General features: G+C 41.8%; 1 protein-coding gene across 1 annotated transcript; it reads right to left on the reverse strand.

The window, feature by feature from the left end:
- Positions 1-798: 798 nt before the first annotated feature.
- On the reverse strand, positions 799-18,349 carry LOC142740706 (baculoviral IAP repeat-containing protein 5.1-like). Its single transcript, XM_075850121.1, has 4 exons — positions 18,212-18,349; positions 9,857-9,966; positions 2,836-2,953; positions 799-921 (listed from the first exon to the last, which is right to left on the reverse strand). The coding sequence occupies exons 1-4, from the start codon at positions 18,347-18,349 to the stop codon at positions 799-801; spliced, it is 489 nt and encodes a 162-aa protein (XP_075706236.1).
- Between the last annotated feature and the right edge of the window lie 2,692 nt (positions 18,350-21,041).

The raw sequence follows: 21,041 nt of genomic DNA on the forward strand, positions 1-21,041 counted from the left end.
GGCCCCATTGACTAACATAGGTCCGTGCGAGGTGTGTGAAAAATCACACGTTCGTCTGAATAATCCCTAACTGTGTGACTGTATTACTTAAAGGCATACTTCTTACATAGAATTGTTTTGACAGTGCAAATTATTTTGGGGCAGGTCTACTATGAATCAATGTTTCAGACACCAAAGAAATTCTTTTAATTCATCAGTGTAATATCCAGAGACAGTTTACTGCTGAGCCGTTGTTTTCATGAGCCCATTATGTTCCATCAAAGTTGTCTTTGCTAGCTATCCATCCATCTTTGGAGTGCATATGTCTTGGGGCTTATACCCCTGATCTTGTAAGACCCTAGCAACACCCTGACTGCGGTTCAAGGTCGGATACACCACGTAGTTTTACGCAGCATATCCGACCAGTGGGCAGACGGCCTAAGGGTGGCTACAAGAAGCTGCTACTGTATCTCAATCCAATGCTAGCACAACACCAAGAGGTGAGCTCAACTGACCTTCCTGTTTTAATCTATTATTTTTGGTGATCTGCCCTATGTGGTGCGTTTTTTGCTTTCTCCTCCAGCTACTTCAACATCTTGGCGAGCAGGGGACGTAGTTCATGGCCAGGCACCCCCCCCCCCCCCCCCCCTCCACTACAGGTTTGTAAAGCCTATCCTAGGAATATTAATTTCTGCAGATTTTGAAAGATATCTTTATTAATAAACTGTTATTTATAAGTTAGTGCAATAAGAAAATACTATATAAAAAAGTTCTTCTTTGAATTTCTGGTAAGAATAAGGAAAAAAACAAAAAAAAAAGTTAGTGCTCCAAGTCGATTTCTAAAGAGCAGGCATGCTGATTGAGAAAGTACTCCACTAGTCTTCTGGTTGCAGCCGTCATTTCCTCGGTGAGATATTCAACAACAACAGTGGAAAACTTGCACTAGAAGAAAACCAAGAATACAATGAGTTTTCTGATACAAGTACACCGATATTATCGATGGCTACTGCAGATTAGCGAATCGAATCTACTCTTTCTAAATTTTGGTGAGATTTGGACCAAAATAGATTAATCTGCAAATTCCAAAACTACTGGGGTACGCAGAACACAAATCACAGCAAAATTATGGCTCACATGACATTGAATGTAATTGCCTATAATGCCTTGCAAGCAGCCTCCCCAAAATGCATGTGGTTATCCCTTCATCTACCCATATAGATTGCTGATACTTTCACATTACATGCTGGCTTGGCAATAAAGAGTGGTTGTATTTAACATGGATATAGCACTAGAAGACAGACGAGTTTTCAGGACACTACTGAACTGCAGAAAATTTACTCGGACTGAATCGAATAGCCAAAATCAGACCGGAAACAAATTAAGAAATTCGCTTATCTCTAATGGCTACTTGGAACGCTACTAAATACCCTATGTAAAGCAATGGTCAAGACTTTTCTTAAACAAAAGAACACTTAGGCACTAGATCACAATTATTTAACTGCAAAACAATTTACCTAGTCCACCAACACACCTTTTTCCCTGCATCCTAAGGCTGGATTCACACGAGCATGTTTGGTCCGTAAAGGACGGAACGTATTTCAGCCAGAAGTCCCGGACCGAACACACTGCAGGGAGCCGGGCTCCTAGCACCATAGTTATGTATGATGCTAGGAGTCCCTGCCTCGCTGCAGGACAACTGTCCCATACTGTAATCATGTTTTCAGTACGGGACAGTAGTTCCACGGAGAGGCAGGGACTCCTAGCGACGTACATTACTATGATGCTAGGAGCCCGGCCCCCTGCAGTGTGTTCGGTCCGCGACTTCCGGCCGAAATACGTTCCGTTCTTTACGGACCGAACACGCTCGTGTGAATCCAGCCTTATAAAACCCATGCACTTGTTAAACTAACAGGGAACAAATCCCCTAATAGTTTTAACAGCATTTTCACCAGATAGACTGGGTTCATACTCTGGGATTGCATTAGAGTGTCATTCACCTATAATAGTGTGTAAAGAAAAAAAAATAAAAAATTTAGGACACAGACTGCAGATTTTAAAGTTCATTGTATGCAAAAGAAAATGATCAAGTGACCATAATGCATCCTACATGTGGTTCTCACTTGTGTAGAAGTTTCTAGGGGAGAATACTTGTGTGGCTCTATAGGAGCCACCAATGCAGATTCGATCCAAAAAAAAGCAGTAAAACTGGCACCATTATGGAAACCCGAAGGAACCCATTAAACAGGTTCATAACAGAAACAGAATGCATATGTGAACGAAGCCTTAAGCAGCTTTCACAGAAGAGTATTTTTTAATCAGCATTACATCTGCCCATAATATGGAGCTACAGTTAATTTGAGGCAATTTTACATATAATATAACTGCATATTTTAAAAATGCAGAGACCAGTAGTTTCACCAATTACACGAATTAAAAATTTCCATTGAAGTCTATAGCATGCTCAAAATACAGATGCATCCTTAGGTGATGCGTATTAAATCAATAGGTCAGAAGTATTTCTCTACAGAACTTCAAAAATGGCATTTAAAGAATTTAAAAAAAAAAAAAAAAAAAAAAAAAAAAGCTTCAAACTGCTGGTGTTTTTTGTTATTTTTTTCATACGAGTCTCAACAGCGAACAAGATTAAAGAAAAAAATCCTGTGGGGAGGAGGCCTAAGACCACTTAGTGGAACATGCCACAACTTTTTTTTATTTCATGACTTTTGTATGAATCAGTTAGAAAAATGTAATCTACATATGAAACCTGAGGAAAAGGGAGGTACAGTATTTGCCCATAGAATTCTATAGGTGATATATTACAGATCTGTAGAACATAGATTCGTAATGAGGCCTTACATAGAAAGTCTTAATGCGAAAAACTTCCAACCGTAGAAACTCTTCCATGGTCAGTTCATCAATGTTCTTATTCAAGGAGAGGAATCCACAGGTGGCAGAACGCTTGGCATGTTCAGCCCTATAAAGGCCAAAAACATTACACTTAAACATGGATTTATTTATTAGCAAAAAAAATAAACCTGACTACAATGTAAAACACAGGAAAATGGCATTTAAACAAGATGCATTAAAGAGATTCTCACCATCAAAATCCCTGCCCACATGACCCATTAGAGCACATGTATGCATAGCTGTCAACAGTCCCGAAACAGCCGGGATTGTCCTGAACACATCCCTACAACTGCCATATTGAATTGTATCTGTCTTGAGGTCGCAGATACAAATTAATATTATGGCAGAGCAGGAAACTATCTGCTCCTTGCTCTGCCATTCACGCCTCCTGGAGCGGAATCCCTGGCCAGAGCATTGCCGACTTAAAGCGAGCCCCTGTTCATATACGGACAGTGGCGTTAGGGGCTCCTCCTGGACTGGAATCCCTGACTAGAGTGTCGGCAACGCTATGGCTGGGGATTCCGCTCCTAGAGGGAGCCCTAATGCCACCATTTACAGGGTGGGACACTATCTACATGAAGCAGTGTGGGGCACCATCTACAAGAGGCAGTATCTATGCTTGTTTCTACTCTGCCAGTAGTGGGCAGCACATATCGCCTAGCCCTAGTGATAAAGTGAGACATCAACTGCCTGTATATAAACCAGAAAACAGAGATACTGGCCACCAAATAGTCATCAGCCAACCTAGTGCAGAAATGTGTTTATTTGTATGCAGAAATGGTGATGAAAGCCACGCCCAATTGGCCACACCCACCAAATAAGCCACACCCCAAGTGTCCCTGGAAAAAAAAAAAACAAAAAAAAAACGTTGGCAACTGATGTATGTCAGAAGAGGTAACCCACTCCAGGACAGATGCCTTTGTAAGAGCGGCTGCGGTCCTGGCAGATCTAGTGCATTAATGCAGTACGTGGACAGACATCAATTTGAATGGCAGGCATGTAATGCTGATGATGCGGTGTGGCTCTGCAGCTTGCCCTTATTCCACACATCAAAAGACTCCCTTTCTATACAGACCCCAGCCCAGTTATTTCACAGGACACTTTCCTTAACAGGCATCAGTCCACTTTTTTTTTTTTCCAGGACAGGGAAGGGGACACACACATATACATACATACATATATATATTATATATATATATATATATATATATATATATATATATGCGCTGTTCGCGCATCACACACCCATTGAAGTCAATGGGTGCGTGAAAACCACGCATGTCACACGGAAGCACTTCCGTGAGACAAGCGTGATTTGCGCAACAGCACTGTAAAGGATGAATGAACAGTTTACAAACATCCAAACGGAGTGTCATAATGATGGCGGCTGCGTGAAAAATCACGCAGCCGCGCATCATATGATGCTGCCACACGGAGCTGTCAAGTGCCTTTAGCACACGCAAAACACCGCGTTTTTTGCGTGCGCAAAACGCACACGCTCGTGTAAACCCGGCCTTAGGTTATGTTCACACACTAGACTAAAAAGATCTGAACATACGGAGCTATTTTCAAGGGAAACCAGCTCCTGCTTTTCAGACGTTTAAGCCACTCACAATTTTCCCAGCGCTTTTTTTTTTATCTGTTTTCTATAGAGTCTGAAAAACAGCTCCAAAAAACATCCCAAGAAGTGACCTGCACTTTTTAGCGGGCGTTTTTTTTTTTTTTTTTTTTTACAGGCCCGTTTTTCAAAACGGCCGTGTAAAAAAACGTCCCGTCGGAACAGAATGCAGTTTTTCCCATTGAAATCAACGGGCAGATGTTTGGAGGCATTCTGCTTTTGTTTTTTGGGAGTTTACCCTCATGGTAACTCAGCAAATCCACTTTGCACCTCTGCTTCCCCCACTAGACTTCACAGCTCACGGTCAGCCTCATGGTGGCCAAAGTCTAGGGCCAACTGCAGGAACAGATGCTCCAGAGTCTCACGGTACAGGGCCCAACTAAGTTTTAAGCAAACACAGGGTCCTACAGGACTACATGCTGTCTAGCCACATTCTCCCTCATAGCAACAATTCACTCTCGTATCTGCTCTAGCTCCCCTTGGCCCCTTCTAACAAGCATCCAAACACAGAGGACCACATTTTTCCTTAAATTCCACGCTCTGCTTGGGGCTGCACTTAGGTCTGGCACCTCCTCCCGCAGTGATGGCAAGGACTAGTGGCGTAGACACGTATGAAGTCAGTCCTTCAATCACCCATAACAAAACGAGGTGCACAGCATATACAAATGCAAACACTACACAAATTGATACATGACAAAATGTATAACTATATAAAAAACAATTAAAGTATATATATATATATATATATATATATATATATAGTTCAAATGGATGCAAAAAACACAGCACTCAATGCAGACTGGAAATCAGGCCATGTGCACGTTACCATAGTAAGGATGAATCAACTCCTTGGAATAAAATAGTAGAAATAAAGAGCGAGTAACGGCACCAGGACTTCAATGTTGGGGAGATGTTGGTTTATTCACCACCAGGTGGAAAGAATGAGCGACGTTTCGGTTCACACCTGAACCTTTCTCAAGCTAATTACAACAGTGCATAGTGCCACATATAAATAGGGATGCAAAGTATATACAATCAACAGTGCAATTAATAGTATATATGTAAAAAATACATTAATATACAACATATAGTTAAACACAAGTAAATATATACCAATATGTGTGTCCAGTACATGTGTTTTAAGAAACAACATCTCATAATATATGAAAAATAATGCAAAAAACATAAGGCAATATTATAATTACCCTAATCAAAAGCACCAGCTCATAATGAGGGGGAGGAGCAGAGGGAACGTTCCAAGTACAAAAAGTAATATTATGTCATAAAAAACTTACAGTGTCAGCTCTCTGTGATGCATGGGATAAACCATGGCGTCCCGCAGTCGATAATGCGCATGCGCAAGATGGCGAACTGCCGGAAATGCGTCACGTGGAACGCATACCTGAAACGCAGTGTAGCCGCGCATGCGCAGAAAGTGGATTCTGTCTCGGCGTATGTTTCACATCGATATGGAAAGAAAACTCAAAAGAGTATATAACCAACAAAATCTAGTATATTATATATATAGATAGATAGCCCATATTATATATATGGGAAATATACTCGAATATCTATAATAAATAATAATCATTTATATAGTCTAAGGGAAATGGCCACGGATCACAGCATAAATGGGGAGAACGGCTATGTCTACAAATAGGCGGCCGAATCTCACAGAGACAACAAAGTCTCAACCACCCACTCATGTCTTGTTTTGGATTGAGGACCACATTATGAACATAAAATAGAAGAGTAATAATTTATTTCATATATTGATTATACTTTATTCCACATGATTACCACAGAGAGCATATAATACACATATAAAGTTTGTGATATACATCAAAGAAAATCTATATATAATCCTTGGAAAAAAATGATGAGGAAACGCAACCTCTGCTCCCATGATGTACATCCCTTCATATAAGTTGGTATCTGTGAATAGAAAATGTTTTAGTGAAAAGATGAATATAGATAAAAATACACCTATAGTTATATAAATTTAAAAACAATGTCAAAAAGATCCCACCTACACTCAAAAGAATGGATCGTATAGATATATCGGACTCAAAATCAATCATGTCATATATACATGAGCTTTCAAATATGTGGGAAATATGTATATTCTACATTAAGTCCCTTTGGGGACATGGTATCAAGAGTAAAAATCCACTCAAGTTCTTTACGTTTGAGGGCCAGCTCTCTGTCACCTCCTCGTCTGTTTAGGGGTACTGAATCAATAATTTTAAAACGCATTTGGGATACATTATGTCTACAGTCTACAAAATGTCTGGAGACTGGAAGATCTCGTCTCTTGGTGTTGATACTAGATTTGTGGTTCCTCATTCTAAGCGTTACTTCCGTGGTGAGTCCGATATATCTATACGATCCATTCTTTTGAGTGTAGGTGGGATCTTTTTGACATTGTTTTTAAATTTATATAACTATAGGTGTATTTTTATCTATATTCATCTTTTCACTAAAACATTTTCTATTCACAGATACCAACTTATATGAAGGGATGTACATCATGGGAGCAGAGGTTGCGTTTCCTCATCATTTTTTTCCAAGGATTATATATAGATTTTCTTTGATGTATATCACAAACTTTATATGTGTATTATATGCTCTCTGTGGTAATCATGTGGAATAAAGTATAATCAATATATGAAATAAATTATTACTCTTCTATTTTATGTTCATAATGTGGTCCTCAATCCAAAACAAGACATGAGTGGGTGGTTGAGACTTTGTTGTCTCTGTGAGATTCGGCCGCCTATTTGTAGACATAGCCGTTCTCCCCATTTATGCTGTGATCCGTGGCCATTTCCCTTAGACTATATAAATGATTATTATTTATTATAGATATTCGAGTATATTTCCCATATATATAATATGGGCTATCTATCTATATATATAATATACTAGATTTTGTTGGTTATATACTCTTTTGAGTTTTCTTTCCATATCGATGTGAAACATACGCCGAGACAGAATCCACTTTCTGCGCATGCGCGGCTACACTGCGTTTCAGGTATGCGTTCCACGTGACGCATTTCCGGCAGTTCGCCATCTTGCGCATGCGCATTATCGACTGCGGGACGCCATGGTTTATCCCATGCATCACAGAGAGCTGACACTAAGTTTTTTATGACATAATATTACTTTTTGTACTTGGAACGTTCCCTCTGCTCCTCCCCCTCATTATGAGCTGGTGCTTTTGATTAGGGTAATTATAATATTGCCTTATGTTTTTTGCATTATTTTTCATATATTATGAGATGTTGTTTCTTAAAACACATGTACTGGACACACATATTGGTATATATTTACTTGTGTTTAACTATATGTTGTATATTAATGTATTTTTTACATATATACTATTAATTGCACTGTTGATTGTATATACTTTGCATCCCTATTTATATGTGGCACTATGCACTGTTGTAATTAGCTTGAGAAAGGTTCAGGTGTGAACCGAAACGTCGCTCATTCTTTCCACCTGGTGGTGAATAAACCAACATCTCCCCAACATTGAAGTCCTGGTGCCGTTACTCGCTCTTTATTTCTACTATATATATATATATATATATATATATATATATATATATACACACATATATATACACACACACACACACACAACCGTTCAAAAGTTTAGGGTCACTTAGAAATTTCCTTATTTTTGAAAGAAAAGCACAGTTTTTTTCAATGAAGATAACATTAAATTAATCAGAAATACACTCCATACATTGTTAATGTGCTAAATGACTATTCTAGCTGCAAACGTCTGGTTTTTAAGGCAATATCTACATAAGTGTATAGAGGCCCATTTCCAGCAACCATCACTCCAGTGTTCTAATGGTACATTGGGTTTGCTAACTGTGTTAGAAGGCTAATGGATGATTAGAAAACACTTGAAAACCCTTGTGCAATTAAGTTAGCACCGCTGTAAACAGTTTTGCTGTTTAGAGGAGCTATAAAACTGACCTTCCAGTTGAGAATCTGGAGCATTACATTTGTGGGTTCAATTTATCTCTCAAAATGGCTAGAAAAAGAGAGCTTTCATGTGAAACTTGACAGTCTATTCTTGTTCTTAGAAATGAAGGCTATTCCATGCGAGAAATTGCCAAGAAACTGTAGATTTCCTACAACGGTGTGTACTACTCCCTTCAGAGGATAGCACAAACAGGCTCTAACCACAGTAGAAAGAGAAGTGGGAGGCCCCGCTGCACAACAAGACAAGTACATTAGAGTCTCTAGTTTGAGAAATAGACACCTCACAGGTCCTCAACTGGCAGCTTCATTAAATAGTACCCGCAAAACACCAGTGTCAACGTCTACAGTGAAGAGGCGACTCCGGGATGCTGGCCTTCAGGGCAAAGAGAAAGCCATATCTGAGACTGGCTAATAAGAGGAAAAGATTAATATGGGCAAAAGCACACAGACATTGGACAGAGGAAGATTGGAAAAGAGTGTTATGGACAGACGAATCGAAGTTTGAGGTGTTTGGATCACACAGAACAACATTTGTGAGATGCAGAACAACTGAAAAGATGCTGGAAGAGTGTCTGACGCCCTCTGTCAAGCATGGTGGAGGTAATGTGATGGTCTGGGGTTGCTTTGGTGCTGGTAAAGTGGGAAACTTGTACAAGGTAAAAGGGATTTTGAATAAGGAAGGCTATCACTCCATTTTGCAACGCCATGCCATACCCTGTGGACAGTGCTTGATTGGAGCCAATTTCATCCTACAACAGGACAATGACCCAAAAGCACACCTCCAAATTATGCAAGAACTATTTAGGGAAGAAGCAGGCAGCTGGTATTCTATCTGTAATGGAGTGGCCAGTGCAGTCACCAGATCTCAACCCCAGAGCGCTGTTGTGGGAGCAGCTTTACCGTATGGTACGCAAGAAGTGCCCATCAAGCCAATCCAACTTGTGGGAGGGGCTTCTGGAAGCATGGGGTGAAATTTCTCCCGATTACCTCAGCAAATTAACAGCTAGAATGCCAAAGGTCTGCAATGCTGGAATTGCTGCAAATGGAGCATTCTTTGACCAAAGCAAAGTTTGAAGGAGAAAATTATTATTTCAAATAAAAATCATTATTTCTAACCTTGTCAATGTCTTGACTATATTTTCTAGTCATTTTGCAACTCATTTGATAAATATAAGTGTGAGTTTTCATGGAAAACACAAAATTGTCTGGGTGACCCCAAACTTTTGAACGGTGGTATATATATATATTTTTTAGAGGCCCATTGACATAATGAGAGGAATTATGCAAATACCCCCATTAGCCCCCTCCCAAAAAAAAACACAAAATTGTCATTATTAAAATCGATAAACTCACAAGGGCTCATCGTCTGGCTCCCAACCCTCCAGCTCCTTCAGGCAGAAAAAACAGCATGCAACATCAGGTTCATTCTCAGTGGGACAGTGCACGAAGCCAGCTTTAGCCATCTAAACAAAATCAGACATGTGTAAAGACTCTGGAACAGAAAACATTTTTTTGCTGAAAAACACATGTACACTACGCACATACGCTGATTTAAGTAAAAAAAAAAAGTGATGGGAAATCTTAGGCTGGGTTCACACCGAGTTTTTTGGCGTGGAAACCGCTCCGCAAAATGCGCCAAAAAACAGCCGAAAATGCCTCCCATTGATTTCAATGGGAGGCGGGGGAGATTTTCTCCCGCGAGCGGTAAAACAGTCGTGGAAATCAATGGCTCAAAATATATTAGACTGAAATTTATACGAGTCCAAACAGACTTATCAGGCCAGGCCCCATTATTCAGTATCCTAATTAGGATATTTCACCGATATATATCGAGAGAGGACAAGAAAAACACAGACGCTGCTGATATGCTCAAAATACTCATCTGAAGGTTTATTTCCAAGCTCAAACTATAATAATGAAATTCAGAAGGGGTGTAGGCTTGAGGTTAACCAATCAGACAATGTGACAATATTTGTTATTCAGTAAAAAGCATACAATAAGATACATCATTATAATTCTTCACACATTAGGTTTGCAGGTGGCCTTATCTCTCTTGGACAGAATGTTCCCGTGGAGATGGAGGGAGACTCTCGGCACACACATTTTGGCCCTCCCTTCTCACTCCGTTCCTTCTCTGCAAGCTTCGTATGGGAACCAAGGTCAAAGATAAAACATACGAAATCAACATTACTTGTATTAAAGGAACAATGACTTTCCTATTCACTACAAAAGAACCAAGATGGGAACTCCAGACAAGATGGCTGCTGCACGAAACTAAATCATTTAAACATTATCATCACTTTCACATATTACATATCTTAGTAATTCGGCATCCTGCTTGATAATTCACAATGTAATTTCATACAGAGAATATAAGCAAATAAACCATCCTTCACAACTGGCTCGCGGGAGAAAGGAGGGACATGCCCCATCTTCGCGCGATTACGCCTCTGACCTCCCATTCACATCAAAGGGAGGCAGAGAAAGCATATTTTGTGGCGTTTTATGCCCGCGGCGCTCAATAGCCGTAGGTGAAAAACGCCGCGAAAAATGCCTCAAGCTTCCAAACTGAATTTTCAGGCAGATATTCCGCCTGCAAAAAACTCGTGTGAACCCAGCCTTGCGGTGTTCACACAGAGTTTTTTGCAGGAGGAAAATTCCTCCTGCCAAAACTGCTCCAGACGTTTTTTTGCACAGTGGTTTTGACAAAAACTCGTCAAGGAGTTTTTTTTACCCTTTGACTGAGTTTCCGCGCCAAAAAAAACTCTGTACAGGGCTTAAGGCCTCATGCCCACTTCAGTTATTTTCTTCTGGGTGCTTTCTGTTTGTCTAAATAAGCCCTAAGTGTCAGGGTTCTATCAGTTAGATAAACGTGATATACGTCCGTGCAACGCGCATGATTTTCACACACCTTGCACGGACCTATGTTAGTCTATGGGGCCGTGCAGACTGTCCATGAGTTTTGCGCGCGCAAAAAATGTTGCGTTTTGCGCGTGCAAAAAAACGCGCAAAAACCAGCTCCGTAATTTCAGACGTATTTTGCGTGTGAACATACTTTAATTTATATAGGGACGTGCACACTTCCGTTGTTTTGACGGGTCTGTTCCGTCAAAAATAGTGCATGTCCTTCCGTTGTTCAGTGACAGTGGGGCCCATTGAAGGCATCTGTGTGCCGTCCGTTTTTCACGGATCCGTTGCTAAGCAACGGCAGGGCGTGCCAAAGTTCCCTGCATTCAACACACAAGATGGATTTTAACGGACCGTTTAAAACGGAAGACAAAGGGAAGCACGACATCTGTTTAAAACTGAACAGAACAGACGTGGAGTGACAGAAACCACACAGATGTCACAATGGACACATGGATCCATTTTAAACGGATGTGAAAGCGGTGATGGCATGAGGCCTGAATGTCCTGACCTGGTTGTTCAGTTATCAGCCATTATCACATGATGACGAGCCAATACTATAAAAGCGAATACAGACATTTGCTTTTTACAGTAAAGATGTTTTTATCTGGCAGTAGCAGGTATTGTACTTTACGAGATAATCCTAGATGGGAAGGTACAGGGGAGCTTTTACCCATAGCAACCAATTAGATCACTAATGGCCAGGAAGAAAGCTGCATTACTAGCTGCAGAGACTCCTCTTGCCCAACTGCAAGCTCATCAAACGTGTCGTACTGCTGCTCGAGCTGCTGAAACTCCTCGGCAAACTCAGGCTCTCTCGGAAACGAATCAGGCAGATGGCTCTCAGAAGCGCAGAGACTCCTGACCGAACACAGGCCAGTCAGCAAGCTAATAGAGCGCATCATGTTTAGCATGCTAATGAGCGGGCTTTCATGCATGATGCCGTTTTCAATTATGATCCAACCATAGTCTATGACCAACTGGTAATAAAACTGCCAATGTTGTTAATCAACAGGCTCTGTCAGTGTTAGGACATTTCCTACCCGTTTAGCTGTTGGGTATGTAGGAAGTTAAAATTGAAATAAACGGTGTGTAACTGCCAGGGTATATATGGCTACTAGCGATTTCCCCAGAAACCAAGAAAATGAGGGCATCGATTAGACTACTGGGCAGCCTTAGAACAAATCCAATGAACAGACAGACCAACACGTTATACCCGGGCAGCGCCGGGTACTTTTTCTAGTAATATATATATATATATACACACACATACACACACACATTTTTATTTTTTTTCACACAATGCAGTTGAAGCGTTTGTCTTTCTTTTTTATGGGCTCTGCCACACCACTAGTTAACCCACATGTTGGAATTTCTGATGCAGGACAAAAAAAAAAAAAAAAAATCAAATACATTGGCAAACTGCAGTTTTGCAATAAGTTTTTGGATATGGCCAAAGCGTGTTTTTCTACTACACCATGTGAATTTTCCCAAATGGAGCAGAGAGGGCCACCTAGCAAAAAACTGACAGGGCCCCTTGCTGCTACTTTCCATTCACCCCATAGCACAGGGAATCTTTACTTGGTGCAATTTGAACCATGCACTGCCATCTCAAGACCTGCATTAGTCATAAGGGCCAGTTCACACGTTGTGTAAATACTGAAGATTTTCCACAACGGATGACGCTTCATCTCATGTGACCACTGCTGCAGCCAATCACAGGCTGTAGCGGTGGTCACATGGATGAAACCACATCCCAGGAGTCCGGCCTGGATGACGTCAGAGGGCCAGCCTCCTGGGATAGCGCTTCGTCCCACGTGACCGCTGCTGCAGCCAATCACAGACTGCAGCGGTCGCCTAGGATGAGACGTCATCCCAGGAGGCCGACTTTAGTGCTGTAGTTTTTCGCAGCGGACACTCTGGGCGGAAAACTGCACTACAGTTTAGAGCGTATTTTCGCCCAGAATTCACTGTGGCAGACCGGGCGGATACGCTGCGTGCTATTACGCAGTGTATCCGCCACGTGTGAACTCAGCCCAAGTGTGTTTTGCTGCTTTTTCCCTGGAGCATTCTTTGGGCTCCCACAGTGCAGGTTTTGCATGTATATTTTTTTTTTTTTAACCCAAAACCAGGAACGGGACCTAAACAGAAGAAATATACAAAGGAAAGCCTTAGGCCCTGTTCACACTGAGTTTTTTGACGCGGAAACCACGCCAAAAAACTCCTCAAAAACCGCCCGAAAATGCCTCCCATTGATTTCAATGGGAGTTGGACAAGTTTTTTTACTGCGAGTAAAAAAAATGCGTCGCGGTAAAAAGAAGCGTCATGGCCCATCTTGAGGCGATTTCCGCCTCCAAAACCCCATTTCAATCAGTCAGAAAGAGGAAAAAAAAAACGACGCGTTTTTGTCAAACCACTGTGCAAAAACCTACTGGAACACAGCCTTGCAGTTTTGCAGGCAGAAAATCTGGAATTTTGAGGCAGATTTTGCTCTGCCTGCACGCAGATTTTCACAGCGTTTTTCGCCCGTGGCCATTGGGCGCCACTGGCAAAAACACAGCGAAAAACGCTTTCCCTGCCTCCCATTGAGGTCAATGGGAGGTCAGAGGTGTAAACGCCCAAAGATAGGGCATGCCCCTTTTTCCCACGAGACGGTTTTTCCGCTCACAGTAAAAACGCCTCCGATTGAAATCAATGGGAGGCATTTTTGTCCGTTTCTTAGCACGTTTTCCTCATCAAAAAGAAAACAAAAGACTCAGTGTGAACTGGCCCTTACGAAGACCTTCTTGAACACCCGATGTACCCATGTGCCAAATTTGGGGTCAAATGGTTCAGTCGTTTGGATGCCAATAGTGGACAGACAGACAGACATTCAATTTTAGAATATAGAATAGCAGAGTTACCCGGCCATTCGTTTGATGTTTGTGGTTAAAAACTTCATTTCCTACTACATATCCTTTTCAGGGTTTGTGCACACAAAACAAAAACGTCTGAAAACACGGAGTGGTTTTCAAGGGAAAACCGCTCCTGATCCTCAGACGTTTTTTTAAGCCACTCGCGTTTTTCGCTGCATTTTTTTTAGCTGTTTTTCTATAGAGTATGGAAAAGCGGCTCCAAAAACGGCTGAAGTGACATGCACTTTTTTTGCGGCCGTGTTTTTTTACGCGCCCGTTTTGAAAAACGACCGCAAAAAAAGGCTCGTCGGAACAGAAAGCCTTTTTCCCATTGAAATCAATGGGCAGATGTTTGGAGGCGTTCTGCTTCCGATTATTCAGCAGCTTCAGGACGTTTATGGCGCGAAAAACGGCTGAAAACACTATGTGTGCACATACCCTTACAGGCATGACTGGTCTGAAAGGGGTTCAATTTAGGAGACTGCTGAAATCCACAAGCTTGGTTCGGTTGAGAGATTTCAGCAGCTCGAGCAGCAGCCATGCGCTTTGCCACAGGAGTCTCATTTAAGCGCTGGTTCCTTTTTGGATTCATGACTGGTATGAACGGGGTACAATTAATGAGAAAGCTCAAATCCACTATAGGTACAGTTAATTAAGGGTATGTTCACACGGCTTATTTTCGGCCCGGAAAAATCAAAAGGAGAACGCCTCCAAACATCTGCCCATTGATTGCAATGGGGAAAACGGCATTCTGTTCCGACAGGCCGTTTTTTTTACGCGGCCGTTTTTCAAAGTGGCTTCAAAAAAGTCTGAAAATCAAGAGCCGTTTTCCCTTAAAAACAGCTCGGTATTTTCAGACTTTAGTCTAGTGTGTGAACATACCCTTAGGGTATGTGCACACGATAGCTGCCTTTTACATCTGAAATTACAGACGGTTTTCAGGAGAAAACAGCTCCGTCGTTTCAGATGTAAATGCTCCTCCTCGCATTTTGCGAGGCGTCATTGACGGCCGTATATTTGAGCTGTTCTTCATTGAATCCAATGAAAAACGGCTCAAATTACGTTCAAAGAAGTGTTCTGCACTTCTTTGACGAGGCAGTCATTTTACACGTCGTCGTTTGACAGCTGTCAAACGACAACGCGTAAATGACAAGTCGTCGGCACAGTACGTCGGCAAACCCATTCAAATGAATGGGCAGATGTTTGCCGACGTATTAGGGTATGTTCACACGAGGGCGTCCGTAACGGCTGAAATTACGGGGATGTTTCAGCCTGAAAACATCCCCGTAATTTCAGCCGTTACGGTATGTGCAGGCGCTTGAACGCCGCGTCAATTACGGGCGTAATTGGCGCTGCTATTCATTTGAGTCAATGAATAACGGCTCCAATTACGGCCAAAGAAGTGACAGGTCACTTTGACGCGGGCGTCTATTTACGCGCCGCCTTTTGACAGCGGCGCGTAAATTACGCCTTGTGTGAACAGACAAACGTCTGCCCATTGCTTTCAATGGGCAGATGTTTGTCAGCGCTATTGAGGCGCTATTTTCGGACGTAATTTGGGGCAAAAACGCCCGAATTACGTCCGTAAATAGGCCGTGTGAACATACCCTTAGAGCCATATTTTCAGACATAAAACGAGGCATAATAAGCCTCGTTTACGTCTGAAAATACGTCGTGTGAACCCAGCCTTACAGTGAGTAAGGGTATGTTCACACGTAGTCAACAAAAACGTCTGAAAATCCAGAGCTGTTTTCAAGGGAAAACAGACCCTGCTTTTCAGACGTTTTTTTACCAACTCGCATTTTTCGTGGCGTTTTCACGCCGTTTTCGCGGCGTTTTTTACGTCCGTTTTTGGAGCGGTTTTCATTGGAGTCTATGAGAAAACAGCTCCAAAAACGTCCAAAGAAGTGTCCTGCACTTCTTTTTACGAGGCGTAATTTTACGCGTCGTAATTGCCGTACGACACGTAAAATTACGCGTCGTGTGGACAATACAGCGTTATACCCATAGAAAGTAATGGGCAGATGTTTGACGACGTATTTGAGACGTATTTCCAGACGTAAAACGAGGCAAAATACGCCTCGTATACGTCTGAAATTTTTGCCGTGTGAACATACCCTTAGAGTAAAGAAAATAACGGCCCCATTCACTAACATGGGTCCATGCGACGTGTGTGATTATCACGGACGTAATACACGTACGTGTGAATAAGGCCCAACTTAAAGGCTATGTAAACCTTTGAAGCCTTCTTTTTTTAGTGGCTTATGCAATTTTGTAATTTGTTTTTATGAAAAAAAAAATATTTTTCAGACACACAGTTTCTATTTTATGAACTTAGATGTGAGCGATAATAGCTGGATCCCCGATGTAATTTTTTTTTAATGCATTTCTAGGTACAGTTTTTATATTTTTGCTGCAGAAATAGGGGTGTTTTTTTACGCTGGGGATTTTGGTACGTGTTTTTAATTAACTTGTCAGATACAATTCCAAGACCGACACACACGATCAAGCAACATGCTGCAGTTTATAAAATCCCGCAGGTCAATTTATGTGCGGAAAAATTCTGCAACACGCAGGAGATTACTTGAAATTTCATTTAGGCTGAGCTCACACGTGGCAGATACACGGCGTAGTAGCACGCAATGAATCCGCCCTGTGCGGCGCAGGAATTCCAGGCGAAAAAGCGCACCAAACTATGGTGCAGTTTTTCGCCAGGAATGTCCGCTGCAAAAAACTGCAGCACTTAGCCGGCAAGCTAGCGGAGGGGCATCCTGGGATGACGACTCATTCCAGGAGACCGCTGCAGCCAAATCACAGGGTACGAAGATTCATCCCAGGAGGATGAAACAGACTCCAAGATAAGTTTCATTTTTAATTTTTTTTCTGAGTTCCGTTTTTTGAGGCGGGAACGCCGCAAAAAAAAACAAAACGGAACTGCCATTTGATACAGGATTTACATCCCATTGAATTGAATGGGGAAGTCCCGCAACACATAAGCAGCGTTTACATAAAGACAATTGATATGCTGCGGAATGAATTTCCACACAGCAGGTCAGTTTTTGAGCGGTATTTCCGCAGCGTGTGGATGAGATTTGTTTTACCTTGTCCACTTTGCTGCAGATTTTCCACAACGAATTCTGTTGCAGAAAATCCGCAGTATTTACGCAACATGTGAACTGGCCCTTAATCTTTTGGTCCTGTATTATGCTGCAGATTTGCCGCAGGAAAAAAAATCAATTCAGCAAAGCCACACGTAATACACATCGTGTGCACGTGGACTAAAACATAGGGGCCAATTTATTAGAATGGTTAGGGTGTTCACGCGGCTTATTGTCAGCCGGTTTTCGGGCCGTAAATACCCCGAAAAATGGCTAAAAATACGGAGGCTTAACGCCTCCAAACATCTACCCATTGATTTCAATGGGAAAAACAGCGGTTTATTCCAACGGGGTCCTTTCTTACTCGGCAGTCTGAAAAAACGGCCCGTAAAAAAAAAAAAAAAAAAAAAAAAAAAAAAAAAAAAAAGAGAAGGTGCAGGTAACATCTTGAGCCATTTTTCATTGGGTAAATTAGAAAAACAGCGCTAAAAACACTGGATGCATATAAAAGAAAAAAAAAAAAAAAAAAAAAAAAGGCGGCTGAAAACGAGAGGTTGTTTTCCCTTCAAACCAGCTCTGCATTTTACAGCTGTTTTTTGTTTGCCATGTGGACATACCCTTACAAGGGAAAAGTGAAGCAGTTAGCAAACAAGCAATTGGGTCTCCGCTTCAATTTTCTGAAGGGCCTTTAAAAGAGGAGAGCTGGAACCAGCTTGCTACAAACATCCGATAAACTTTCCCAATAATTCACCGCAAGCAAGTTCTCAATCCTATGTGGCTCAGTGGCAGTACTCCAGCCCCACACTTACATTTTCAGGCGTGCACTTGCAATTTTCTGTGAAGGGCCAGTCCGTAAACGTACTCAGCCGTTGGTCATAGTCATACATTATTTGAAAGTCCTTCAGATGCCGCAGCACTTGCGTAACCCTGTCCTTTGCCCCACGCATAATATATATATATATTTTTCTTGTTATCACAACTCTCTGCTTTACCCTACACAGATTTTATGGAGACGGTCATGTGACTCACATTAATTGTCCGCAGCTGTCAATTATCCCGGCAGTGGCACTTACACACCATCTGATCATTAGGGCCAGGGCTCCATGGTGCACAAGGATGCATTTACATGAGTCATTTTTGATCTCTGAAAAAACTGGTTCAGAAACCATTTTAGGCCATGTGCACACAGTGCATACTTGCTGCAAATTTTGCATGAATTTTATTAAGCCCAAACCATTAGGTCCAGTAGAGCCGATCTATAAGGCCTTCCTTTATATATTTCTTCTGTTTATGTTACGTTCCTGGTTTTGGCTTAAGGGTATGTTCACACGGCTTATTTTCGGCCATTTTTCAGGCCGTAAATGGCCGAAAAACGGCCCAAAAAATCGGAAGCAGAACACCTCCAAACATCTGCCCATTGATTGCAATGGGAAAACGCCGTTCTGTTCCAACGGGCCGTTATTTTAAGCAGCCGTTTTGAAAAACGGCAGCGTAAAAAAACGGCCGCGAAAAACAAGTGCATGCGACTTCTTGGGACTTTTTGGAGCCGTTTTTCATTGACTTTATTGAAAACAGCTCCAAAAACGGGCGTAAAAAATGCAGCGAAAAACACGAGTGGCTTAAAAAACGTCCGAAAATCAGGAGCTGTTTTTGTTAGGGTATGTGCACACACACTAATTACGTCCGTAATCTACGGACGTATTTCGGCCGCAAGTACCGGACCGAACACAGTGCAGGGAGCCGGGCTCCTAGCATCATAGTTATATACGATGCTAGGAGTCCCTGCCTCTCTACAGGACAACTGTCCCGTACTATAATCATGTTTTCAGTACGGGACAGTAGTTCCACGGAGAGGCAGGGACTCCTAGCGTCGTACATAAGTATGATGCTAGGAGCCCGGCTCCCTGCACTGAGTTCGGTCCACTACTTGCGGCCGAAATACGTCGGTCAATTACGGACGTAAATAGTGTGTGTGCACATACCCTTAAGCGTGTGAACATACCCTAAAAAGTACATGCAAAATCTGCACTATGTGAACAAGCCCTTACGGTGGTTTTGCGATGCTTTTGTTGGACGTGCTGCTTTTACAGTTGAAGCAAATTTGTTTTACATATTTCCCCTGTGAAAGCCGCTCCTCCAATAATCGCATCGCAAAAACCATTGAAATTTGTGGTAAAACGTGTGTAATTGCAAATGCTTATTTGATGCGGTTTTCACAGTGTAGTCAAAAACAACTCATGGAAATGGACACTGAAGGTATGTTTATATGAGTCGATTTTAACTGCTTAATCAAAAACCACAACAAAAAACGCACACACTTTTAGCGCTTTTTGCGATGCAGTTTTTACAGGTGAAACAATTGTTTGACACATATCATCTTTAAAAATGTGCGGCCAGAAACTGCATTGCAAAATGGCAGGAAATCGCAATAAAACCACAGAGTGGATTTTTCATAGCGAATCTGTAGCGTTTCCACAGCAATTTTGCTTGGATTCACAGCGGATTTAACCCTTCTACATTAAAATGGGTGAAATCCCCGGTGAACATCCACAAGAATATGTGTATGATGCGGATATAAAAATCTGCAGCATGCTCTGATTTCCGAGCGGAAAATATTCAGCAGCATGTGGATGTGATTCGTTTAAGGGTGCATTTAGATGAGAATTTCGAGGCAAAAAACGCAAAGCGAAGAAACCAAAACCGCAATGTGGGAACGTACCCTAAGGCCAGGTTCCCATAGGTCGGATACACTGCGTAAAACCTGTGCAGCATATCCGACTTGGAACCCGCAGCACCCTCCGTCTGAAAAACTGCACCACATTATGGTGCGGTTTTTCGGACGGAATTTCTGCTGCGGAAATCAGCGATGGAAAAAAACAAAAAAAAGGTTCATACTTACTCCCTCCCTATGGGGAAAACCTGCAACAGAAAATCAATGAAAACGCAGCATAAACTGACATGCTGTGGATTTAATTTCCGCACCGCATGTCGATATATTAACATTTATGCTGATTTTTTTTGCAGCGAATCTCATCCACTTTGCTGCTACTGTAAATGCTGTGGAATTTCCGCTCAGAATTCCGCTGTGAAAAATCTGCATCGTTTACGCTACGTGGGAACCCGGCCTTAGGCCTCATTTAGACGGTAGTATTTTGGTTAGTGTTTTGTCTCATCATTTGGAAGACAAAACCAGGAGTCAAGACTATTCAGAGTAAAAACATAATGGAAAGATTTGCACCTCTTCTATCTTTTGGACCCACTCCTGATTTTAGCTTCTACATACTGATACAAAATGCCGACCAAAATACAGTACTGCTATGTCAAAGTGTTCTTAGGCCAGGACTTCATGGCAACAATATTTTGCACATCAATCACATACGATATGGTAGCCGCAGTTGTAGGAAGTTAAGGGAGGGTCCTAAGAGTACCCATAGGGCTCCATTAGCCCGACAATGCCTAAAAAGTATCCTTTTGGCCTCTGTTGATCCAGTAAATGCCGGTATACTGCAAATAAAAGGTATGGAATTGTGTAGTGGACTGCTATTCCATACAACTGTATACAGTAACAAAACTGTATTGCGTGGTATAAGTTTTTTTTACGAAGGGACCCTATGGGCAAAATATCCTACTCTATGCACA

Source organism: Rhinoderma darwinii, chromosome 2, assembly GCF_050947455.1.
Source record: "Rhinoderma darwinii isolate aRhiDar2 chromosome 2, aRhiDar2.hap1, whole genome shotgun sequence".
Lineage (NCBI taxonomy): Eukaryota > Metazoa > Chordata > Amphibia > Anura > Rhinodermatidae > Rhinoderma > Rhinoderma darwinii.

What these genes read in the sequence shown, in the direction of transcription:
- LOC142740706 (XM_075850121.1), bottom strand. Translation starts at nt 18,349, where the DNA reads ATGCGTGGGGCAAAGGACAGGGTTACGCAAGTGCTGCGGCATCTGAAG. An exon ending in GCAAGTGCACGCCTGAAAAT is followed by an intron (nt 9,967 to 18,211) that starts GTAAGTGTGGGG and finishes GATTTTGTTTAG; the next exon opens with ATGGCTAAAGCTGGCTTCGT. An exon ending in GAGCCAGACGATGAGCCCTT is followed by an intron (nt 2,954 to 9,856) that starts GTGAGTTTATCG and finishes TGGCCTTTATAG; the next exon opens with GGCTGAACATGCCAAGCGTT.